General features: G+C 37.2%; 1 protein-coding gene across 2 annotated transcripts in view; it reads left to right on the top strand.

Moving 5' to 3' along the window:
* The window catches only part of BRIP1 (BRCA1 interacting DNA helicase 1), a gene marked incomplete at its 5' end in the record, with an annotated part of 117,483 nt that overhangs the window by 51,470 nt on the left and 40,611 nt on the right, over positions 1–25,402 (top strand). For both annotated transcript variants that reach the window (XM_081108822.1, XM_081108823.1), the window contains 7 exons: positions 1,232–1,364; positions 3,018–3,172; positions 9,964–10,129; positions 10,240–10,380; positions 14,021–14,182; positions 22,369–22,528; positions 23,464–23,585. In XM_081108822.1, the coding sequence (XP_080964948.1) occupies positions 1,232–1,364; positions 3,018–3,172; positions 9,964–10,129; positions 10,240–10,380; positions 14,021–14,182; positions 22,369–22,528; positions 23,464–23,585 (1,039 nt within the window). The remainder of the gene's footprint in view (positions 1–1,231; positions 1,365–3,017; positions 3,173–9,963; positions 10,130–10,239; positions 10,381–14,020; positions 14,183–22,368; positions 22,529–23,463; positions 23,586–25,402) is intronic.

The following is a 25,402-nucleotide window of genomic DNA, read 5'->3' as shown; positions in this document are numbered from 1 at the left end:
CTCCATTTAAAACCTTCCCATTGCATTTTGAATAGAATTCAGATTTCTTATCCTGGCTTAACATGATCTGATTCTTGCTTATCACTCTAACATTATTCATACCATTATTCCTTTTTGCCCATTGTGTTGCAAATACATTGGCTTTCTTCAGGTCCTTAAAGGAGGATAATTTGTGAACCACCTCAGGATCTTTGCATGATTTCTTCTGATTCTCCCAGGACTGGGTACATTTTGCTTTTAATACTGCCATGACCAAGTACATTTGCCTTCAATTGTTAGAATAAATGTTACCTCAGGGAGAGCCTTCTTGATATTCAAATTAAAGTAGCAATTAGATTATATTAATCTAATTTAGTTTCATTATACTTCTTATTACTACCTGATATTTTCTTGTTCATGTATTTGTTTCTAAATTTCTTTCTTCCTTTAGTAGAATGTAATTTCCATGAGAATAAGGGCCTTCCCTATTTTATGTACAGCTGTATTTCTACTACCTAGTATAGTTGTCTGGCATAATAATTGGCATTTAAGCACTTATTGGATGTACACATGTGTATATAAATTAATGAATATATTTATATATTTTCTAGTAACTCACTTTTTAAAAAAATATATTTTTATTGATTACAGAGAGGAAGGGAGAGGGACAGAGAGAAACATCAATGATGAGAGACTCATTGATCGGCTGCCTCCTGCACACCCCCTACTGCGATCGAGCCCACAATCCAGGCATGTGCCCTTAACCGGGAATAGAACCATGGACCTTTCAGCCCGCAGGCCAATGCTCTACCCACTGAGCAAAACCAGCCAGGGCTCTACTAATTATCTTTTTTGTGTGTTAATATGTAACTTAAATTTTTTTATTAGGTAGTTTTGTATTTTCTTTAATGTGTATTTGGGATGAAGCTCCCAAGACATGGCTCTCATTTGGAGAGAGTCAAGTAAAGCAGCTGAATCCACAAAATGCTGCCTGTTTTTCTTTTGTGAATAAAAGCCTATTTGTTTGTTTGTTTTCTGATTGAAAGCTTGCTTTTTAGCTATGTGAATGTTTATTTTGTAATACTAGTGTGAGATTTGCATGCTTTTAGGACACAAATATGTCTTAATTAGTCCATATTTGTGTCCTAAGTGCTTCAAGGAATCCAGATGAACATATCTCAATTCTCTGTTCTGTGAAAATGGTGCCTATAGGATGATACTGGTTGATGGGGACTATTTTATTTTATTCCAGTTGGTTAGAAGCAAACTCTGAACATCTTGTGGAACGGGATTATGAATCATCCTGTAAAATATGGAGTGGAAGTGAAATGCTCTTAAATTTCCACAAAATGGGCATCACCACTGCTACTTTTCCCATTTTGCAGGTAAGATTTCCACCTGTGGAAATTCATTTAGTGAATTAGAAATGATTAATAGTGAATAAGTTTTATCCAGGGTAAAAAATATAGCAATTTGTTTTAAAATTTTATTATGTAAGTTTGATAGGCTTATGTGTGATGGCATAAATTATGGATGAAAAAGTAGTAGTATTTAGTTTGAAGGAAATGAGGCTTAAAGAAATGAATTGCTTATCTATATTATAAAAACCCAGTGGCCCTAATGGCGTAAGGACCAAAGACTGGTCACCAGGAGGCTGCCTGCGTGGCGAGGTGCACACAGTGGGCAGGGACTTGACTCTGGGTCTCGTGGCGCGGTGGGACTTGGGGGTCCCAGGTATCGCGCAATTTCCCGCAGGTCTGGGTCTCACGCGATTTTGCGCGCTGGACCACTAGTTCAAAGATAAAAGAAGTCAATATTTTTAGGTTGTAAATTTATTTTGTTAATTGTAAAAGTTAAAAATTTGGAAAATAAATAGGTAAGAAGTTCATATTTTGTTCTCAGAATAGTGGTTATATAAACCTAGGTGGATGGAGATCATGAGTGGGCTATGGGATACTGTGAACATTATGAAATAGTATGCAAAATGTTATGAGTATGTGATTTGTTTTTGTGTTATCTCGTGAGGTAGGAAATCCATTTTGATTTCCTGTATGGATAGTGAATTTTCTCATTTACTAAATAGTCCACTTTTCCCTCTATTTGTAATGCCATATCTGTCACATCTAATTTTTCATTCATGTGTGAATTTAATTTTGAACTCTATTCTATGATTCTGTTTATCTAAACCAGCGGTTCTCAACCTGTGGGTCGCGACCCTGTTGGGGGTCTAACAACCCTTTCACAGGGGTCGCCTAAGACTATCAGAAAACATATATATAATTCCATATTGTTTTTGTGATTAATCACTATGCTTTAATTAGGTTCAATTTGTAACAATGAAAATACATCCTACATATCAGATATTTACATTATGATTCATAACAGTAGCAGAATTACAGTTATGAAGTAGCAACGAAAATAATTTTGTGATTGGGGGTCACCACAACATGAGAAACTGTATTAAAGGGTCGCGGCATTAGGAAGGTTGAGAACCACTGATCTAAACTGTCATGTGTTATTACTGTTAGAAAAATGCTGATATATCTGGTAAGGCATATCTCTTCACTTTGTTCTTTTCCTTTGGAATGATCTTGGCTATTCTTGGCCTTACTCTGCCATTTGAATTTTAGAATTAGCTTTGGTTCATTCATTTAATTTTTCTTGTAATATAGTCGTATTATTTTGAGTATCATAGTACACTGAAAATAATTCAGACATTTAGGTGACATATCAACTCTTTTAAGCTCCATGGAGAAGCCATTTGGTAAGTACATTTTTATGTAGTTCATTACTTTTGAAGGGTACTAAATAATATCCTGATTACCTGAAGATGTAATGAACCTCCTAAATATATAATTTTATTAAAGGTCTTTGACGATAATGTGGGAACCCAAAGCATATTGTTAGCATTTGTGTATTAGTAATGTTTGCCTAAAATTTCAATGTATATTTCATTTGGGTTTCATGATAGCTTTGAAAAGTTTGTTTTACTGCTTAACACTTCCCCACTGTATACTTAATATTGTAATTTCTTATAGGGACATTTTTCTGCTGTCCTTCAAAAAGAAGAAAAAATGTTACTGGTTCATGGTAAAGAGGAGACAAGAGAAGTACCTGTTATTAGTGCTTCAACTCAAATAATGCTCAAAGGACTTTTTATGGTGCTTGACTATCTTTTTAGGCAAAATAGCAGGTAAATGAAGATATCTGATCTGTATTTTTTCTCTTAAAAATATTAGCTTTGCCCTAACTGGTTTGGCTCAGTGGATAGAGCGGCGGCCTGCAGACTGAAAGGTCCCAGGTTTGATTCCGGTCAAGGGCATGTACCTTGGTTGTGGGCACATCCCCGTAGGAGGTGTGCAGGAGGCAGCTGATCGATGTTTCTCTCTCATCAATGTTTCTAACTCTCTATCCCTCTCTCTTCCTTTCTGTAAAAAATCAATAAAATATATTTAAAAAAATATTAGCCTTACTGGATGTTAGCATGTGTTTAGTACATTCTTATTTTGTATGAGTACATAGGATAATAATAAACAATTGGTAGAAATATTGCTCTTCTTGGCACAGATTCAGATTAATTGAAATTAGTCTTTATTAATGGAAATAAGTATTGAAATCAATAGATACACTAATTCAGCATTAAGTTTATAGTTCTCTAGGACTAAATTTAAGCATTTAAGTTATCTTTTAAGTATAGTTTATATATGTTTCTTCCAGTATTAGAAAGTTTCTTATTGCATAAAGCCTCTATTTAGTGAATTGTGGAAAATGAAAAGCAGTTATGGTACTCCCTGATTCTAGTATTTTGTTTTTTAAATTGTGGTATTATGTACATAACATAAAATTTATCCTCTTAAACATTTTTAAGTGTACATTTTAGTAGCATTAAGTAGATTCACATTGTTGTGCAACCACCACCACTAACCATTTCTAGAACTTTTTTGTCATCCCAAATAGGAACTCTATACCCATGAAACAATATCTCCCAAATATCTACCATTTTCCTCTCTTCACAGCGTCTATTCTACTTTGATCTTTATGGATTTGCCCTTTCTTGGTATCTCATATAAGTGGAACCATATATATTTGTTCTTTTGTGTCTGGCTTATTTCACTTTTCAAGGTTCATCTGTGCTGTAACATATATCAGAATAGCATTCTTTTTAATGGCTGATTAATATTCTATATATATATATGTCACATTTAGTTTACCATATTGATGTACATTTAAATTGTTTGCACCTTTTGCCAATCTACTTATATAAAAACCCTGGGTGTAACATCATGTCCAGAACCTTGACCAACAGGAAGGAAGTCAGTCCTGCAGGGGTCGTCTTGGAAACGGCTGTGCCCTCCCCCAGCTGTTTCCCAGAGGGCAAGGTTTCAGGCAGGAACCCACCCTCGGAGCTGAGCGTGGAAGTACTGAGTCCGGCCTTCAAACCAGACCCTGACAGTAGGGAGGAGGCAGCCCCATTCCTCATAGAACCTGCTATTGAATAGCTTGCTGTCAGTGGCCTGCCAGCCAGGAACCCCATTCACCTGCAGCCCGGACCCTGACAGGAGGGAGGAGGGAGCCCCATTCCTTACGGAATCCACAGGTGGCCAGCTTGCTGTCAGGGGCCTGCCAGCTAGGAATCCTATTCACCTGCATATCTGTATAAAGTTTTAATACATTATATTAGAGGTTGTGGTGGTACTGTTTTACCCACAGCGTCTACAGGAATTGCTGCAAATTTACTTCTTGGTGGAAGCACCTTTCATTCCCAATATAAATTACCGATTCCATTAAATGAAACTTCAATTTCTAGACTCAATATAAAGAGTGAAGTTGCTAAAACTATTAAAAAGGCGCAACTTCTCCCTGTTGATGAATGCACCATGGCACCCAGTCATGCTATAAACGCCATAGACAGATTACTAAGACATATTTGAATGTTATACTTGGTGGGAAAGTTCTCCTTCTCAGAGGAGATTTTCGACAATGTCTCAGTATTGTACTGCATGCTATGTGATCGGCCATAGTACAAACGAGTTTAAAGTACTGCAATGTTTGGGGATGTTTCAGAAAGTTGTCTCTTACAACAAATATGAGATCAGAGGATTCTGCTTATAGTGGATGGTTAGTAAAACTTGGAGATGGCAAACTTGATAGCAGTTTTCATTTAGGAATGGATATTATTGAAATCCCCTGTGAAATGGTTTGTAATGGATCTATTATTGAAGCTACCTTTGGAAATACTATATCTATAGATAATATTAAAAATATATCTAAACGTGCAATTCTTTGTCCAAAAAATGAGCATGTTCAAAAATTAAATAAAGAAATTTTGGATATACTCGATGGAGATTTTCACACATATTTGAGTGATGATTCCATTGATTCCACAGATGATGGTGAAAAGGAAAATTTTCCCACCGAATTTCTTAATAGTATTACTCCTTTGGGAATGCCGTGTCATAAATTAAAATTGAAAGTGGGTGCAATCATCATGCTGTTGAGAAATCTTAATAGTAAATGGGGTCTTTGTAATGGTACCAGATTTATTATCAAAAGATTATGACCTAACATTACCGAAGCTGAAGTATTAACAGGATCTGCAGAGGGAGAGGTTGTTCTGATTCCAAGAATTGATTTGTCCCCATCTGACACTGGCCTCCCATTTAAATTGATTCAACGACAGTTTCCTGTGATGCCAGCATTTGTGATGACTATTAATAAATCTCAAGGACAAACTCTAGATAGAGTAGGCATATTCCTACTGAACCCATTTTCGCACATGGTCAGTTATATGTTGTTTTCTCTCGAGTTTGAAGAGCATGTGACGTTACAGTTAAAGTTCTAAGTACTTCATCACAAGGGAAATTAGTCAAGCACTCTGAAAGTGTTTTCACTCTTAATGTGGTGTACAGGGAGATACTAGAATAAATTTAATCACTTTATCAGTCATTGTTTGCATCACTGTTGTTTTTATATCATGTTTTTGTTTTCATATGTTTTTGTAGTTTTCATATCATGTTTTTGTCATTTTTATATCATGCCTCTGTTGTTATATCCTTTTGTTACTGTTTATTAATAAATTTATATGTTATTTTCATATACATTTTACTAATTTCCTTTCATCTCTCACACTTCTATTATAGAGAAAGGGCAAATAGCAATATTAAAATATCTCTGTTAATTAATTCCCTTTTTAAAAAAAATGTATTTTATTGATTTTTTACAGAGAGGAAGGGAGAGGGATAGAGAGTTAGAAACATTGATGAGAGAGACACATCAATCAGCTGCCTCCTGCACACTCCCCACTGTGGATGTGCCCGCAACCAAGGTACATGCCCTTGATCGGAATCGAACCCGGGACCCTTGAGTCTGCAGGCCGATGCTCTATCCACTGAGCCAAACTGTTTAGGGCAATTAATTCCCTTTTAATGTGCATGAATTTCGTGCACTGGGCTTCTAGTTGTGAATAATGCTACAGTGAACACTTATGCAGGAGTATCATATTGAGTGCTTTCTTTGACTTCTTCTGAGTATGTACCTAGCAGTGGAATTGCAGGATCATATGGTAATTCTGTATTTAAGTTTTTGAGGAACCAACATACTGTTTTTCACAGCAGCTGCACATTTTAGATTCTCATAGTTACACACAAGAGTTCCAATTTCTCCACATCCTTGCCAACACTTGTTCTTTCTGTTTTTGTTTTTAATACTAGCCATTCTAATGGGCATAGTGGTATCTCCTGCTGTTTTGGCTTATATTTTCCTAATGGCTAGAAATGTCAAGCGTCTTATCATGTGCTTATTGTCCATTTGTATATCATTATTGTGGAAATATCTATTCAAATCCATTTTGAATTGGGTTTTTTGTTGTTGAGTTGGAGGAGTTATAATTCTCACTAAGGACATGTTTCTATTCATTTGAGGGGGGGGGAGAAGAGAGAGAGAGAGAGAGAGAGAGAGAGAGAGAAGAGAAGAGAAGAGAAGAGAAGAGAAGAGAAGAGAAGAGAAGAGACCAATGTGAAAGAGAAACATCCATCAGTTGCCATCCGTACATGCCCTGATAGGTGATTGAACCTTCAACCTAGGTATGTGCCTTGACTAGGAATCAAACCCACAGCCTTTTGTTGTATGGAATGATGCTCCAACCAATTGAGCTACCTGGCCAGGGCTGTAGGAGTTGCTTATATACTAGAGGCCCAGTGCACATGTACTGGTGGGGTCCCTCAGCCTGGCCTGCGCCCTCTCATAATCCAGGACCCCTTGGGGGATGTCGGACTGCTAGATCCCCTGTGGGGATCGGGCGGAGACTGGCAATCCAACATCCCCAGAGGGATGTAGTAGTGCATGAAGTACAGGTGGTCGGGGAGGAGTCCAGCCCGGGTCAGGTGCTGCGCTGCTCCTGCTCATCTCTGCCCCACTGTGCTTGCCACCGCCGCAGCTCATTTAGCACTGCTGTGGAGGCGGGAGAAGCTTGCGCCACCACAGCTGCTCTTGCCAGCCGCATCTGGCGCCTGTCAGCTGAGCAGTGCTTCTGCTGTGGGAGCACACTGACCACCAGGGGGCAACTCCTGCATTGAGCATCTGCCCCCTGCTGGTCATTGTGTGTCATAGCGACTGGTTGACCAGTCGTTCAGTCGCTTAGGCTTTTATATATATAGACTAGAGGCCTGGTGCACTAAAATTTGTGCACTCGGGGCGGGGGGGTCCCTCAGCCTGGCCTGTGCCCTCTCACAGTCTGGGATCCCTCGGGGGATGACCATCTGCTGGCTGAGGCCTGCTCCCTAGGGGATTGGGCCTAAGCTGGCAATCAGACATTCATCTGGCAGCCTGGCAGCCCTTGGGGGATGTCCACTTGCCAGTGGGGAGCAGACCTAAGCTGCAGTCGGACATCCTTAGCGCTGCTGAGGAGGCAGGAGAGGCTCCCACCACCACCGCTGTACTGGCTGCCATCAGCCTGCCTTGTGGCTGAGCAGAGCTCCTCCATGTGGGGAGTTCTCGGACCACCAGAGGGCAGCTCCTGCATTGAGCGTCTGCCCCCTGCTGGTCAGTGTGTGTCATAGTGACCAGTCATTCCCAGTCTTTCTGCTGTTAGGGTCAGTTTGCATATTACCCTTTTACTATATAGGATAGAGGCCTTGTGTACGGGTGGGGGCTGGCTGGTTTGCCCTGAATGTTGTCCCAGATCAGGGTGGGGGTCCCGCTTGGGTGTTTGGTCAGCCTGGGTGAGGGGATGATGGCTGTTTTCAGGCTGCCCGCACCCCCTTCAGGGTGGGGGTTCCCACTGGGGTGCCTGGCCAGCCTGGATGAGGGGCTGAGGGCTGTTTTCAGGCTACCCACACCCCCTTCAGGGTGGGGGTCCACACTGGGGTGCCTGGCCTGCCTGGATGAGGGGCTGAGGGCTGTTTTCAGGCAGGCCAAGCCTGTAACTGAAGCTCCCAGTCTCTCCTTTTTTTCTTTTTTTAAAAATATATTTTATTGATTTTTTTTACAGAGAGGAAGGGAGAGGGATAGAGAGCTAGAAACATTGATGAGAGAGCAACATCAATCAGCTGCCTCCTGCACACCCCCTATTGGGGATGTGCCTGCAACCAAGGTACATGCCCTTGACTGGAATCAAACCTGGGACCTTTCAGTCCGCAGGCGGACGCTCCATCCACAGAGCCAAACCAGTCAGGGCTTTTTTTTTTTTTTATTCTGGGATTTATTTACCTTCTGTAATTGAAACTTTGTTGCGGCTCCAGCTCTGAAGCCGGCTGGCTGAAAGCAGGTATCTGGGGTTTGTTTAGCTTCTATAATTGAAACATTGTTGCTTAGAGTGTAGCTTAGAGCTTGGCCCCGCAGGCGGGGAACCATGGCTTCCTCCATCACCGGGGCAACCAAGCCTCATGTTCACTTCAGCTGCCTGGCTGCCGGCTGCCATCTTGGTTGTCAGTCAATTTGCATATCACCCTGATTAGCCAATGGGAAGTGTAACGGAGGTATGGTTAATTACCATGTTTGTCTATTATTAGATAGGATTCTGCATGTTAATCCTGTATCAGATATATGCTTTACAAATATTTTCTTCCATTCTATGGATGTCTTCTCACTCTCTTGATAGTATCCTTTATATATAAAAGTTTTAAAAATTTGAAGTCCAATTTATTTCTTTAAAGTCAATTTACTTACTTGTGCTTTTGGTACATCCAAGAACCATGGATAAATCTGGTGTCATGAAGATTTCCCCCTATGTTTCTTCTAAGGGTTTTATAGTTTTTAGCTCTCAATATTTTTATAAAATTCTCTTCACAGATTATAGGGTTCCTGCCTTGAACATCGAGACCTTATCTCTGTAAGAGAAAAATTGAGGACTGGTAGAGAATACCACATTTTATTCTCTTTAAGCCTAGGTGTTTATAGCCTCTGATTGAAAGAAATTATAAAATGATGGGATTCTAGAGTCCATCTGGTTCAATACCTTTGTTAAAAATGAATGAAGACTGAGACCCAAATATTAAAGGAAGTTAACATTTTTGTAGTCTCCTGAACTTTTTAAACTTTCAGTAAAAATGAATGTTTTCCTGCTTTCTCATGTAACAAAGTATAAGCGACTTTAGTTTTTTCTAACAACAATGCTAGTTATCTATTTTATAACTAATGATGTAACAGAGTACAAAGAGCTCTGGACTAGGAGTTAGGAGGCTTGGATTTTAATTCTGGCTCTGCCATGATTTATGTAGTGTTTGATCATAGGGAGGAGAATGATAAAGGGTGGATGGTTAGATGATATCTAATCTCTATAAGAGGGGGTTGCTTCTAAGACTTAATGGCTTATTTTCTATCAGAATTACTGAATTTAATTAGTGGTAGGTGTTTCATAGGCAAAATATAATTTTGGGGAAGATACAGGACTCGGTTTTAATATAATCAATTTTTTTCTTGTATGTAGCTGTGACAATATAGGTTTTATAAAGCTTTGCCATTTAATTAACATTTACTTTCATTTAGGTTTGCAGATGATTATAAAGTTGCTATTCAACAGACTTATTCTTGGATAAATCAGAGTGATATTTCTGATAAAAATGTGTTCTTTGTTCCACCAAAAAATAAGAAACGTTCACGACAGAAAACTGCAGTTCATGTGCTAAACTTTTGGTGCTTAAATCCAGCTGTGGTAAGCTGATTGTTGTATATGAAAATTCTATCTTCTAACTCAATACAAACAAATAAATGTGCTGACTCTTTTAAAGATGATTTTATATATCTAATGGTGTTTCCTTCTAGGCCTTTTCAGATATTAATGGCAAAGTGTGGACGATTGTTTTGACATCTGGGACGTTATCACCAATGAAATCCTTTTCATCAGAACTGGGTGTTACATTTACTATCCAACTGGAAGCTAATCATGTCATTAATGACTCACAGGTTAGGATTTTTTTTTGAAGGCGTTCAGTCTTTTTACCTCAATATAATTGCACATAAACAAATTGGAAGTACTAGCAAACAGATCCTGATAGGAAAATCAACATTTCAGTTTTAGAATAAAGGAAAATCTGTCAGCTACTTGATAGTGTCAACAAAAAAGAAATACTAATGAATGCATTCCTTCAACCCACTGAATAAAAAATATATACTTTGGGTGCAAAGACTGTATTGCAATTTCCTCATTTAAATAAGTTTTAATGTGTTTTTTTTTTTTAAATAAAAATGAAAACCAAAACAAAATTCAACTTCTTTACCATAGTTTCTATTGTTTAATTATTTATTTATGTGTTTCTCTTTTCCATTAGACTATGGTGTATTCTTGTTCTTCTTTTTATGTATACATTCTTCTACTGTACCTAGACTAACATCTATCTAGCATTAGTTAGCAAGTGGTGGGCACATATTTGAGTATCTGAAATGAATTAGAAGTACTCTTATGAGTCCTGTGACTTAAGATTTTAATTTTTTATAATAATACCATATAGATGTTACTTTAATTTTCCTAAAAATGTTTTTATTGTCATTTATTGATCTGTTTTCTGTTTCTTTTTCTTTTTTTTTCAATCCTCACCTGAGGATATTTTTCCATTGATTTTTAGAGAGAGTGGAAGAGAGAAATAATTAATATTGATATAATAAAGTCAATATTTGTATTTCTTTAGTTACTTTCAACCTATTTTTAAAATTCTTTTTTTTTTTTTTAATTAAATCTTTATTGTTCAGATTATTACATTTGTTCCTCTTTTCCCCCCCCCCATAACTCCCCTCCTCCCAGTTCCCACCCCACCCTCCGCCCTCACTCCCCACCCACTGTCCTCATCCATAGGTGCACGATTTTTGTCCAGTCTCTTCCAGCATCTCCCACACCCCTTTCCCCCCCAAGAATAGTCAGTCCATTCCCTTTCTATGTCCCTGATTCTATTATAATCAACAGTTCATTCTGTTCATCAGATTATTTATTCACTTGATTCTTAGATTCACTTGTTGATAGATGCATATTTGTTGTTCATAATTTGTATCTTTACCTTTTTCTTCCTCTTCCTCTTCTTAAAGGATACCTTTCAGCATTTCATATAATCCTGGTTTGGTGGTGATGAACTCCTTTAGCTTTTCCTTATCTGTGAAGCTCTTTATCTGACCTTCAATTCTGAATGATAGCTTTGCTGGATAAAGTAATCTTGGTTGTAGGTTCTTGGTATTCATCACTTTGAATATTTCTTGCCACTCCCTTCTGGCCTGCAAAGTTTCTGTTGAGAAATCAGCTGACAGTCGTATGGGTATTCCCTTGTAGGTAACTGAGTTTCTTTCTCTTGCTGCTTGTAAGATTCTCTCCTTGTCTTTTGCTCTTGGCATTTTAATGATGATGTGTCTTGGTGTGGTCCTCTTTGGATTCCTTTTGTTTGGGGTTCTCCGCGCTTCTTGGACCTGTAAGTCCATTTCTTTCACCAGGTGGGGGAAGTTTTCTGTCATGATTTCTTCAAATAGGTTTTCAATATCTTGCTCTCTCTCATCTTCTGGCACCCCTATAATTCTGATGTTGGTACGCTTGAAGCTGTCCCAGAGGCTCCTTACACTATCCTCGCATTTTTGGATTCTTTTTTCATTTTGCTTTTCCGGTTGGGTGTTTTTTGCTTCCTCGCATTTCAAATCATTGACTTGATTCTTGCGCTCCTCTGGTCTGCTGTCGGGAGTCTGTAAATTATTCTTTATTTCAGTCAGTGTATGCTTAATTTCTAGTTGGTTCCCCAATATAAGATCGAGGGTCTCATTAGTTTTCTTGTAGATCTCATTAAGTTTATCGGCGGCTTCTAAACAGTTCTTGAGAGACCTTAAAAGTGTGGTTCTGAACTCTATATCTTCCATTGACAATTTTGTCCTGTTTCTTTGTCTCCGCATTTTGTTATGCTTTCTTGGTGCACCCCCTAGTGGTCTTTGTTCGCAGTCTTATAATTAAATCTTGATTGTTGTAGCTAATTCCAGGGAGGGTTTGACCTCCAGGCCAAGTGGCTATGAGAATCAGCTGTGTCAGCAGTGAGAGAACTTCTCTCCTCTAGGGAGGTGCTAATCTGGCATTTGCCTGAGGCTATCCGGCAAATGCCTCTGTGCAGGGCTTGGGCGGGGCGGGTCGCACGGGATTCACAGGGTGGGCCGGAGAGAGCAGTAATGGCGGCTCTCAGTCCTGTCCCCAGGAGCTCTGCCTCTCTGAGTCCCAGCACCCGCTGCAAAGCTCGGAGAGAAAGCTGCACTCGCTCTGACCGAAGCCAGACAGTCCCGCTTCTCCCGTTTGAGGCTGGGTCCCTAAAGACTCGCCTGTATCTGGAGCTCAGAGTCTGTGACTCCCTCCTGATTGAAAACGCCAACCGCGCCCTCCTCCTCCAGCCCGCTCCGCGCGCTCCGCACCTCAGAATTTGACTTCAGCACTGCGCCTCTTCTGAGTGTCCGTATGCGTTTCTCTTTCCTCCTAGTTGTAGGACTTCCACTCAGCCAGCGTTCCTGTGGTTCTGGGTGATGTCCCTTCGGTTTTTTGGTTTCACTTTTGAAGTAGTTGTTCAAAGCAGCAAACTCCGGCATTAACCTATGCCGCCATCTTGGTTCTCTCTATTTTTAAAATTCTTAATCCAGGATCCACACAAGAATTATATATTGCTTTTGTTTTTCATGTTTCTTTGGTCTTAAAAACAGTTTTCTTGCCTTTTTTTTCCTATCTGACATTTTATGAAGAATTCAATTTACCTGTTTCCTTAAGGAAAGGCTTATAATTTGGACTTATCTGATTGTTTCTTTATCATAAGATTCAGGGTAAGCAGTTTGATAAGAATACTATACAGGTGGTATTGTTACTTTTCATTGCTTTGTGTCAAGAAACATAATGTCAGTTTTTTATGTTACTAGTTGATCGTTTAAGTAATAATTGCTTAATATGGTGTCCGTCAGATGTTATCTTGTACAATGTACTTCAATCTTATACATTATTTCAAAATATAATATTACATTTTTTAGCAATCTGAACTGTTTGTATTTTCTGTGGATTACTAATAAAGTCTGTTCTTTCTCTTAATCAAATTAACTACACTAAGGCTAGATCTGTGTGAGTTAGAGGAATTGCATAGAGCTGTAAAATTTCGTGAGTTTGATTTTTTTTATGACTGTAGATCTTTGAATATCAGTGAATTTATGAAAGAGTAGTTCATGTTATAGTTGAATCTTAGAAACTTGTCTATAGCAGATCATACCAGTCCTTACCTCTAATACCTTGGACTATTTCTGATTTATCCATTTCATTTGTTCACATAATCCAACATAATTTTGTTACATGCTTAATTGTGCAAAGCCATTTAAGGAATAGATAAGTGAAACCCTTTTTGCTTTTATCCTAGGAGAATTCAATGATCTGCCTAAAAATAAAACTTTTATAAATTAAATCTATATATAATTATATAAAGGGAATTTAAAAATAAATTTCCTCTAAACTTGTTGCTTGATCTTCTTTTGATATATATGTAATTAAGGCTCCCAACTAAATTCTAAATTGCCTGCCTAGTTTAGGTATAACTCTAATACTAATATATTTATATTCTAGGTTTGGGTTGGCACCATTGGGTCAGGACCCAAGGGTCGGAATCTCTGTGCTACCTTCCAGCACACAGAAACATTTGAGTTCCAGGATGAAGTGGGAGCACTTTTGTTATCTGTGTGCCAGATTGTTGGCCAAGGAATTTTGTGTTTCTTGCCATCTTACAAGGTAGGGGAATACTTATTGTTTCTTTTGCCTTTAGAAAATCATGTGGGATTACCATGGTAAGATTCCTAGGGCTAGAAGCAACAGGGGACTTATAGTTTTCTAAACATCATATGTTGTTTTACTTATTTATTGATTAAGGCACTGCCTAATTGTTCTATTACTGTTTTACTTGACAGTTTAAAGACTAAAAACGTTTTGAAGCAGTGCTTGTTATATAAGGGGACTATTTATGTGTATGGGATTTTTATTCTTAGAGGTAGCTTGATATTTTCATAGTTGAAGGGAAAAGGAGCGTTCTTTTCCACTTTCATAGATTACACTTTTGAAAGTTTTAGTAATTTGAATCTAAAGTCAACTTTCTTGGTTGTCTATATTTTTACTTCATGTAAATGACTTTTTTCCTTGTTTTTAGACTCACTCTGATTTTCAATAATATTTTCTTGAGTTAAATTGAGTTATAATATCTTAGTCTTAATAGCTAAAGAATTTAAACCACATATAATTTCTGAGAGTAATATATTTATCAAAATCAAAGCTAAATTCCAATGTAGAGAAGTGGCATTTCCTTTTCTTTTTTCATATGAAGTTATATATGTAAGGACAGTCGTAGAAATAATATATATGAATGGCAGTATTGATACTTTTGGCTTTTCTACTGTCTTTTCATCTACATACATACTGCTGTGGTCTAAATATATCCCCCAAATTTTATATTTTGAAATCTTAACCTCCCAAGATGATAACATTAAGCAGTGGGAGGTGCTTAAGTCAGAGAATAGAATCCTCATAAATAAGATCAGTGTCTTATCAAAGAGGCTCCAGAGAGATCCCTTGCCCCTTTCACCATGTGAGAACACAGCAAGAAGGCGCCAGCTATGAACCAGGAAGAGAGCCCTCACCAAATGTGGTCACACTGGTGCCTTGATCTTAGGCTTTTCAGCCTCCAGAACTATTAATAAATTTCTGTTGTTTCTAAGCTACCCAGTCAGGAGTATTTTGTTATAGCAGCCCGATTGGAACTAAGAGACATACTTTGTTAGCTAGAGATGCAGTGAATTAGTCCTCCTAGAGATAAACTGAAGGAATTGTTTTTACAAGAAATTTAATCAGATTTTTTTACAAGAAATTTCTAAAAATAAAATGGACATAAACATCTTTAAAATATTTAATACAAAGCAATATTTATTCCAGAGTGTGAACATCTACACTAAATAGTTATGTTAAGGATAACCAATAATTAAGCCTGGAACTAAAATAAAGCAATATCTTAACACATTAATAAAACCTTTTTATATTTTCTAATCACAGTGGTAAAAAGTGAGCCAGGAAATGCCCAGTTGAATAAATGAACAATTTCATTTTTTGCTAAGCTTCAAAGATGTGGTAAGAATGATTCTTTATATGCTAGGAACCAGCTTTGTATGTTTTTTTCTTAGTATATATGAAGGAGAACCAAATCTAATGTAAAGTTATTTCAATGGACAGTAATATAATTGTCAATGAAAAAGTTACAGTGGAAAACAGCCTGAACAATAAATCATACCTTCTGGTTCCAGTGTTTTCAAATGATATAATTTTCATTTGCCAGTTTCAGCAGTTTAAAATATATTATAGCTAAATGAATCAACTAAAATTTATAGGCATTAGTACTTTTCTGTTCATTGGGTACTTTGTCTTTGATAAAGACACCAGGCACCAAGCCTTTTATGTGTATGTTTAAGTTCTCTAAGAAAAAAAGTGATGAAATATCAATCTTTACAAATAGACATGTTCAAAAGTGAAAAATAGGTCCATCAGACCCTAATAGTATATCCAGGTTTAAAAACCTTTAATAATTCCTTATTTTCTGAAAGACTGAGCCTAAAATATTTTGCTCTCCCCATAGTGTTGGTTATTTTTCAGCCTTATTCCTAGCCTGCCCCCATCCTGTGTATACCTTTATTTTAGCACATTGCATTATGCATGCTTAGAACTGTCATGCATTTTCATACCTACCTATGTGTGGTAGGCAGAATTGTAAGATGGCCCCCCAATATTCCTGGCCCCTTGTGTATACATTCTTTCCCCCACTTATTCATTCAAACAGTAATATAGGTACTGCTGTGAAGGGATTTTGCATAAGAAATCCCTTACGATAGGGAGAGATTATCTATTTGGTCCGGATCTAATCCCACAAGCCCTTTAAAAGCAGAGAGTTTTCTACAGTTGGTTGCAGAATAGGAGGTCAGAGAGACATGATCTAGCTTGCTTGGAAGAAAGCAGATGTCTGTGTTGTAAACTGACGATGGGAGAGGTAGGGAATGTGGCAAGGAATTGCAAGTGGCTTGTAGGAGTTGAGAGCAGTTCTGGCCAATAGCTGGTAGGAAGTGAATTCTTTCAACAGCCAGACCTTGGAAGAGAACCCCAAGTCCCAGATGAGAACTGCAGCCCTAGAAGACACATTAATTTTGAAACCTTGAGTAGAGAATCCAGTTGGGCTGTGCTTGGATTTGTGACCTAGAGATATAATAAACTAGAGGCCTGATGCATGAGATTCATTCAAGAGTAGGCCTTCCTTTCCCCAGCTGCCAGCAGTGGCTTCCCTCCCAGCCTCAACTTCATCCAAAGGTTTTCCAGAGGGACCTCTGGTCTAATTAGCATATTATGCTTTTATTATTATAGACAGATTGTTTTAATAAATAGGTTGTTTTTATGCTACAACATGGATGGTCCTGGAGAACATTATGTTAAGTGAAAGTAGCCAATCACAAAGAGACAAATACTGTGATTCCATTTATATAAGGTAGCTAGAGTAGTCAAATTATAGTAACAAAAAGTTAGAAGGTTAGTTGCCAGGGCTGGGGGAAGAGGGGAATGAGCTGTTTAATAGCTTTAATTTTGCAAGATAAATAGAGTTTTGGAGATAGGTTGTACAATAATGTGAGTATACTTAACCTAACTGACCTATAAACTTAAAAATGGTTAAGATGGTAAATTTTATGCTTTGTATATTTTACCACAGTTTAAAAAGGATTATTATTATTATTTTGGCGTTGTAAATTTCTTTTTTTTCTAGTGGATCTTCTCCACTAGATTGTTGAAATGGTGTTTTTTCCAAAGTATCTCATCTTCAAGTTTTATAGCAACAGGTTTATAGCAGATTCAGGTTGGCATACCTGAAAGTAGTAGTATGTTTTAGGAAACACTGTAGTGGTTACATCTTATTTATCTTCTTCCCAGCCTAGATTCTACTTAGATTATAATAGTGCAGGTACAGTGACCTCATTATAGTTTACTTTAATTATTAGCCTTTTAATAGAGGGATAAAAAATGAGTTGCTTTTTTTTTTCTCCTAGAATTAATCTACTCTGGTAAGGAATGAAACATAAAAATGTATTTGTATGAATAAATTTATTTGTTCAGATTTCAGCCAACATTTAGTAAGCCAGTACTTAACTCTAAAGTTGCAAAACTGGTCAAATATATGCATTTTAATCAAATATTTTCTTCAGTCATTGATGAACCCAACTATGTTGATCAATAAAAAGAAATTCAGAATTTATGTTTTAAAGAGTCAAGAATTTTTTCCATACATAAATAGCTATTCAGTTCTTATTTTCTATCCAAGAGATTTCAACAAGTAGATTATCATGAGGAACTATATGAGTTATTTCTGAAATTCTACTTTATTTGAAATTTTTTACATTGTGTATATCATTGTATATTTTTATCATAATGTATCAATAAATGACTGTAAATAAACATCAGTAACAGTAGTGCAGTTCTAACATTTTCAGAGTCCTCATTCTTATAACAAAATTATGTGAGGGAATTTTTCTTATGAGAGAGAGGACTGTAGGACCTTTCATTTTTATTAAACCAAGAACTAAAATGGATCTTACACTTCAGGACGATATTCCTCCATATTATTCTTCCTAGTGCATTACTGACTGCGTCCAAATTTGTTGAAAATTTGATCTTGAAATATAACTGAGCCTCTTGAGGTGAAGATGCTGAATCAGACATCACGATAAAGTTAGCATATAGGAAGTTGTTTCAATAGAAATTAATATTTTTCATATTTTATGTTTGAGTACAGTAAGATTTAAGCATATATTTTTACTGTAATTAAAAAAGTTATGAAAAAAATACGTTTATTTTTAATTTTTATTATTATTTATAAGGAACTATATTTTATTCCTAACATGTGCCATCTATAGGTACATTATAACTGAATAAAGTCTAGTAAAAATTTCTTAAATATTGAAATGAATAGTGAAGAATCACCTTCATATGGAAAAATATGACAGGTTTTACGTGTAAGTAAATTATGTGAAAAAGATTACAAAAGGTGGTAGCCTGTTTAGGCAGGCCTATTAGAAAGCATTAAGACTTGAGTACTGGCTATTAAAGTGAGTAAATGGCAATATTATAAAGTTAAACACATGCCAAAAAACATTTTCCAGAGGACTAGGATTGTAACAATACCATTAATGAGGGCAAAGAGGTTTTAATGCAATTTGCACTTTCTAAAGTTTCAAAAAGAGGCTTTGAGTTAGTGCATTATTAATGTACTGAACATCTGGAACTGTGTAAAAGCTATAGACATTGAGCAAATGCAGGATTTCCCCACTAGGTTGCATTCTAACTTACTGCCTCCCCAGTGAGATACCAGTTTTAAGAAGTCTGAAAAAGTAAAATGACAATAACCAGATAAGGCACAAACATTCCAAAGTGTCTTTTAATTTGTGAGATCTGACAAAAAAAGTATCTGAGTTTACCAAATCCAAATGATGTGAACACCAACTAGTAGATTAAATCACCTATGTCACTATATGTGGGTTAGTCTCTTTGTGTGAATAGTATTTGCTCTTTATGAGCTAAGTAAACTATTTTATAATAGCGATGCCTCACATTTTTCATATATATAAGTCTTAAAACCGAGAGATGGCTTCGTGTCAGTGTACTTTCCTCTAAGTTATTTGACTTTTAGATACCTAGTTGCGATACTTAAGAGAATTTAAAAATCACTGGATTATGTATGTGTTTAGTTATTTGTATGATTTCTCTGGTAAGGGGGAAGTAATTAAGCTATATAAATGTGCAGTTTGAGTGATCATGGAAAAGCTGTAGACCTAAATATTTTGTTATCTAAAACTGAAATTTTGCTATGGACCATTTTCATAAAAATAATTAGTATTTTTTGCTATGTTTTCTAAATGCAATAGGAATCCATTTGAGGCTCTAGACTTAATTTTAATGGGATTATACTAGCTACTGCATGGAAAATGGACTGTAGAGAGTAAGATGACTATATAGGAGTCTACTGTAATAACTCATGGGAGAGATGGTGGTGCCTTGGACCACTGTGGTAGCAGTATTTTTGGAGTCTAGATAAAATTTGAAAGTAGCACTGGCAGGATTTGCTGATAGATTGGATGTGCATCATGATAGAAAGAGTGAGTCAGGTTTTCTTAGTGGACGTTTTTCTTTTTGTTCTCTACTGTAAGTCAGTCTCATCCAAGTGCATTCTTTCAGGAACATCTATTGTCTTGGTTTCCCAGTTTATAATTCAGTTCTGATTTCTTCACTAAGTAACACAGCTTAAAGAAAAAACTCACTGCTGTGTGACTCCTCTATTCTCAGTAATCAATTACAACACAACTTCACGTCTGACTCGAGATGTGTGGGTTTTTACAGTTTTTACGCATCAACCAATTCTGCGACTCCAGCTACAATTTAACTCATTTTGAACACTATCCACCTAGAGATAGCATCAGATCCCAGCGGTTAAGAGCTCCATCCCACAAGACTGGCTAAAGATTCTCAGGTTCAGTTAATTTGCTAAAGTAGTTCACAAAACTCAGAGAAACATTGACTTACCTCCACCAGTTTATTATAAAAGATATTTTAAAGGATACAGATGAACAGCCAAATGAAGAAGTGTATGGGATGAGATCTAGGAGGATCTCAAGTACTGGAGCTTACTCCCTCCTGCATAAGGAGGAAGGTCTCTGAACTCCATGCTTTTGGATTTTAATGGTGGTTTTCTTACGTAGGCTCGATTGATTAAATCATTGGCCATTGGCCATTGATTTAATCTCTAACCCTTCTTCCCTCCCTGGAGGTTGGGGGTGTCCCAATCCTCTAATAATATGGTTGATTCCCCTGGCAACCATCCACCATCTTAAGGTTACTTAGGGACTGTCCAAAAGTCTAATTAACATATACTCAGGTGTGGTTCAAAGGGGCTTGTTATAAACAAACTAGAGGCCCAATGTATGAAATTCATGCAAGAGTAGGTCTTTCTTCCCCTGACTGCCAGCACCAGATTCCCTTTGGCACCCGGGACCCTGGCTTCCCTTCAGCCACCAGCAGGCACCCAGAACCCAGGCTTTGCTCCAGCTGCCAGAAGGCACCTGGGACCCGGACTTCCCTCTGGCAGCTGGCAGACACCCAGGACCCAGACTTCTCTCCGGCCCCAGCTTTGTCTGGAAGGACTTCTGGTCTAATTAGCATATTACCTTTTTATTATTATAGATTATTTCACCTATGGCCATGGAGCTATTTCAGGAACTGGAACAAAAGATGTCCCTATAGCTCTTATTACTGAGGAAATTCCAAGGGTTTTAGGAGCTCTGTTCCTGGAGCCTGATATATAAAGATCAAATATATATTTCTTATTATCAATCACAACATCATACTCACCCTACTCAATGCCAGATTAATATATCAATATGAGTATCTCAAAGGCAAAATATTTCTAAATTTTCCTCCCAATCTTGGTTGTTTTCCAGTGTTGCCTTTATGAGTGAATGGTACCACAATCTATATTTGGACTAATCAGATAACCTGGGGATATGATCATTTTAATTTTAAATATTTTATAATCTCACTTTCTCTACAATATAATTTTCAAAAAGATAAAATCATGACTCACATGTCAATATAAACTGAACACCTGTCAGAGTTTATTCAACTTATTGACTAATAAGAGAATGAATATGATGTTAAGGCTGATTCAGACAGCATTTACAGGAGCTATATACTTATAAAGGAATAGAATATAAGATTCTGAATACAAAACTGGTTAATGTACTACAGGCTAATAATCTGTAACCTTTGGGGTTATCTTTTCTCCTGGACAGAAATTATTTGCATTTCTACTGGGTAAAAAATATAAGTTCAAATAATTTCACTAAATCTATATCTTAACAGTAAACAGTGAGTTCAGTAAAGTCCATTTCCCTATATAATCCTTGGATGGACTTTTGCCTCCATATGAAATCGAAAGGTTGTGTTATACTTCTTTCCCTTTCTCTCATGTTTCTGTAAATTTTTTTTTAATACTTTCTAATCCAAGCTACACCCATCTCTGGATTGCTGTATTAGTAATTTAAATCTACCCATTCTTTTTTTTTTTTTTTTTTAATCTACCCATTCTAACCCCCCTAACTCTTCCATATTAATATCAGAGTAGTATTATTTTTAGTCTTTATGTTTTTTAATTGTGAAATATGTATGTAGTGTATAAACTTAATATGCACATTTCAATAATAATAGAATGGACTTCTAAGTATCCACCATTCAACAAAAAATAGAACATTAGAAAACTCCATGTACCCATTCATAATCATATCCTTTCATCTTTAGAGACATTAATGTTGCTTATTTTAAAAAAGTAGTTTATATATAGGTATATATGCTTAGATAATATATTGTTTTTGAACTTAAGAACTTATATGCATATATGTATAACTCATGGACACAGACAATAGTGCGGTGAAGGCCTGGAATAGGGTGGGAGCAGGGTGGGGAGGTCCATGGCAGGGGGCGGGAAGGGACATCTGTAATACTTTCAACAATACCAGTAAAGATAAATTTTAAAAAAAGAATAAAATCATTTATATGTTATCTATCTGTAATTCACTTTTTAAACTCAATACATATAGATTTGTGTTCATCCTTGTTGGTACATGTGTTACTAATTTTTATTTTTTTAACCCTCACCCAAGGATATGTTTTGAGAGAGTGGAAGAGAGACAGAGACATCGACATGAGAGAGAAACATTGATCGGTTGCCTCTGTACACACCCGTACACAAAAACGTTAATATGCTTGCCATAGTCATGTTGTAGCCACATTGGCTTTAAACAAATCAAGGTAAGTTTGACATACACAAAATTCACTTTTACCCTCCTTTTTAGTTATTAGAAAAGTTAAAAGAACGTTGGCTCTCTACTGGTTTATGGCATAATCTGGAGTTGGTGAAGACCGTCATTGTAGAACCACAGGGAGGAGAAAAAACTGATTTTGATGAGTTACTACAAGTGTACTATGATGCGATCAAGTGCAAAGGAGAGAAAGGTAATTGGAAATAATTGGGTGACCAATGAAAAAATGTTTTTTACTGTAAAGTAAGAAGTTGGCGCTGTTAGAACATTATTTGTGTTATCTTTTTTAAATGCATTTAAAGGAAGAATTATATGTTATACTCCTGAGTGAAAAGAAAGTAAGTGAAAGAAATTCTTTATTTGGAGTTATTCTGTGAATGTTTTCAATTGGGGAAACATTCAGTTATTATTCCATAGTCATCCCTACACTACCCACAATGTGTTGTGGGAAAAGGCAGGTAGAGCAGGCCTATAGATCTTCCTTACTAGCCAAATGAGCTCCACATTTTGATGCAAATAATATACTTTGTGTTTATATTCTATTACGTAAGGTAAACTTGAGTTTTCAAAACATAAGCGAAGACTGAATATGAAAGTTAGAGAATGCCCATAATTTATGGACAATGCAAGATCAGAAAGATACTATAACATACTTGTCATTATCCTTGTATGATGAGTATTCTGTGCGTGTTGTACATACTTTTTAATATTACATTGATTCAATATGATATACAAATTGAGAATTATTTAAATAGTTCTGAGTTCTTTATATGCTTATGGTAATGGTAAGGGTTGCCGTTTCAATTTCTAAAGATAAAACTATTGGTTCACAATTGCTCAGTTCATGTGCAAATTACTCCTCTGATGTGGTTTTACTGTGTGTTTCTCTGAGACACATAGTTTGTAAATTGGTTTGCTACCACATTGTACCTAAATGTAATTTTATTTTCCTCATTTATTTAAAGACATTGAACTTTTAAAACTTTATCTCATAAGAGATTTTAATTTTGATTTTTTTAAGTTTGTTACTATGATGACTTAATCGGAGCTTTTCAAAATGACAAGAAAAGGCAATTTCTGGGAATGTTGAGTGTGCTTTTGAAAATGTTTTTTTTTCTGTTGCTTAAGATGGAGCCCTCCTGGTAGCAGTTTGTCGTGGTAAAGTGAGTGAGGGTCTGGATTTCTCAGATGACAATGCCCGTGCTGTCATAACAATCGGAATTCCTTTTCCAAATGTGAAAGATCTTCAGGTAGGCCTTCAAAGTCTTAAGAAATTTTATCATAGAAGTTGTTGATTTTGTGTTAACTATACATTTTTCTTGTATCTTCAGGTATTTTATTTTAATTTTATAGTGACTTAATGAGTGAGAAAGGTTTAGTAGATACCGGTTTATTTTATTTGTCTTTTCAAATTATAAGAGAAAGTTTATTTAGGAAGTTAGCGAGGTATTAGAAATGAGCCAGCTGGGCTGTGTAGGCTCAAGAACCAAGTTACAGAAGCAAAAGAAGGACCCTTGGAGCTTAGGAGAGAGAAGTAACTGGTGGTGGTGATGGGGTGAGGAGGAGTGGGGTGGGGTGGCGGTAAGAAGAAGGGGAATGGAAAGGCATGGGCGTGTTCTTGAGAGGGAGAGTGCGCCTATTATATTTTTAACTTATACTATTTATTGTTTAACAGAGTGATTTGCCAAGTGTGGTTCCAGGTCAGGAACATCAGTATCACCTAGGAACTTGATAGAAATACATATTCTCAGACTCCATCCAGACCTATGGAAGTAGAGTCCAGCAGTTTGCATTCTGTGAAGCTGTTAGCCACAGACTAACAGGGGTCCCCTGTAGTTGTGGGGCCCTTTTTCTACCTGGCTCCTTTCTTTCCAATGCCGTGCCCTGCCCTGCAGATTGCAGTGATTTTAGCTGCCCAAATTCTTCTCTCTTCCACCTCAGCTCAACAGGACCCTGTATTCTGCCTGTTCAGTGCTCTGTGCTGCTGTCAGGAAGTTTTACCCAGGAAGGGAGCTGAGAATCATGGAGTTCACCTAATGCAGCCGTGGGCAAACTACGGCCCGCGGGCCGGATCCGGCCCGCAGAGCCGAAAGAGCGGAGGGTTCTCTTGCTCTCCCCTCCGCTCCTTCACCAGCAGCAGTGTTAACATGTATTAGTTCACACAAACACTCCATCCATGCTTTTGTTCCGGCCCTCCGGTCCAGTTTAAGAACCCATTGTGGCCCTCGAGTCAAAAAGTTTGCCCACCCCTGAAATGGATTTCCCTAATCTCTGAGACTAGTCTTGTGTTGCCTGGTGTCTACTCCTTGAAAGCAGTTGCTTTATCTGTTGTGTCCAGTTTTACAGTCACTTAAAGACTGTAGAGAGGGATATTCCTAAACCAGTTATTCTGGTCTTGGCCAAAAACAGGAGTTCTGCTTCATTATCACTGATTGTTTGCTAAACATTATATTTGAAAAATTACTCGTAGCAATAATTTGAAGCCAAAGATGATGTTATCTTCCATCGAGAAGAATTTTTATTTATTTTCTACGGGCATTTGAAGATGCTAGCAATCTGACACCAAGAATTGAGGTTTTCTGACCACTGAGCTGATTGCATTGAGTATAATTCATATCTTTCCTCCCAGAGCACAACTGGTTAGGATCTCATACCAAAGAAGAAATTCTTTCTCCAGGCAGTTATCTTCTTTACTGTTAATATTTTACTAGACACTGTGAATTATATAATATTAACAGTAATAAGTGATATTTCTCTGGTTAGTTTCTACTCTTCCCTAACCTCTGGAGCTCCTCAAAATTTCTGAAAGTCCATAAAGGATATCTGATCCTTCCCGCCTACAGTAACTGGTGCCTTCCAGTACCTTTCTCCAGCCACCAGTGCTACCATTGAGAATGCTGATGACCATGCCTAGGGCTCCTGTTCTAAAATGGCCAATGATGCCTCTGGCTATTGCTACTGATGAAACAGCTGCCATCCACTCGGGGAAATTGTTGTGTTCACCATCAACAGCATTAGTGCTAAAGCTGAGTTGCTGCTGATGGCACTGCTGTTGGCAGTGGTATTG

The sequence above is a fragment of the Myotis nattereri genome (genome assembly GCF_964212035.1).
Source record: "Myotis nattereri genome assembly, chromosome: 16".
NCBI lineage: Eukaryota > Metazoa > Chordata > Mammalia > Chiroptera > Vespertilionidae > Myotis > Myotis nattereri.
The sequence above is the reverse complement of the archived record's forward strand: the minus strand, read 5'-3'. Positions and strand labels throughout refer to the sequence as shown.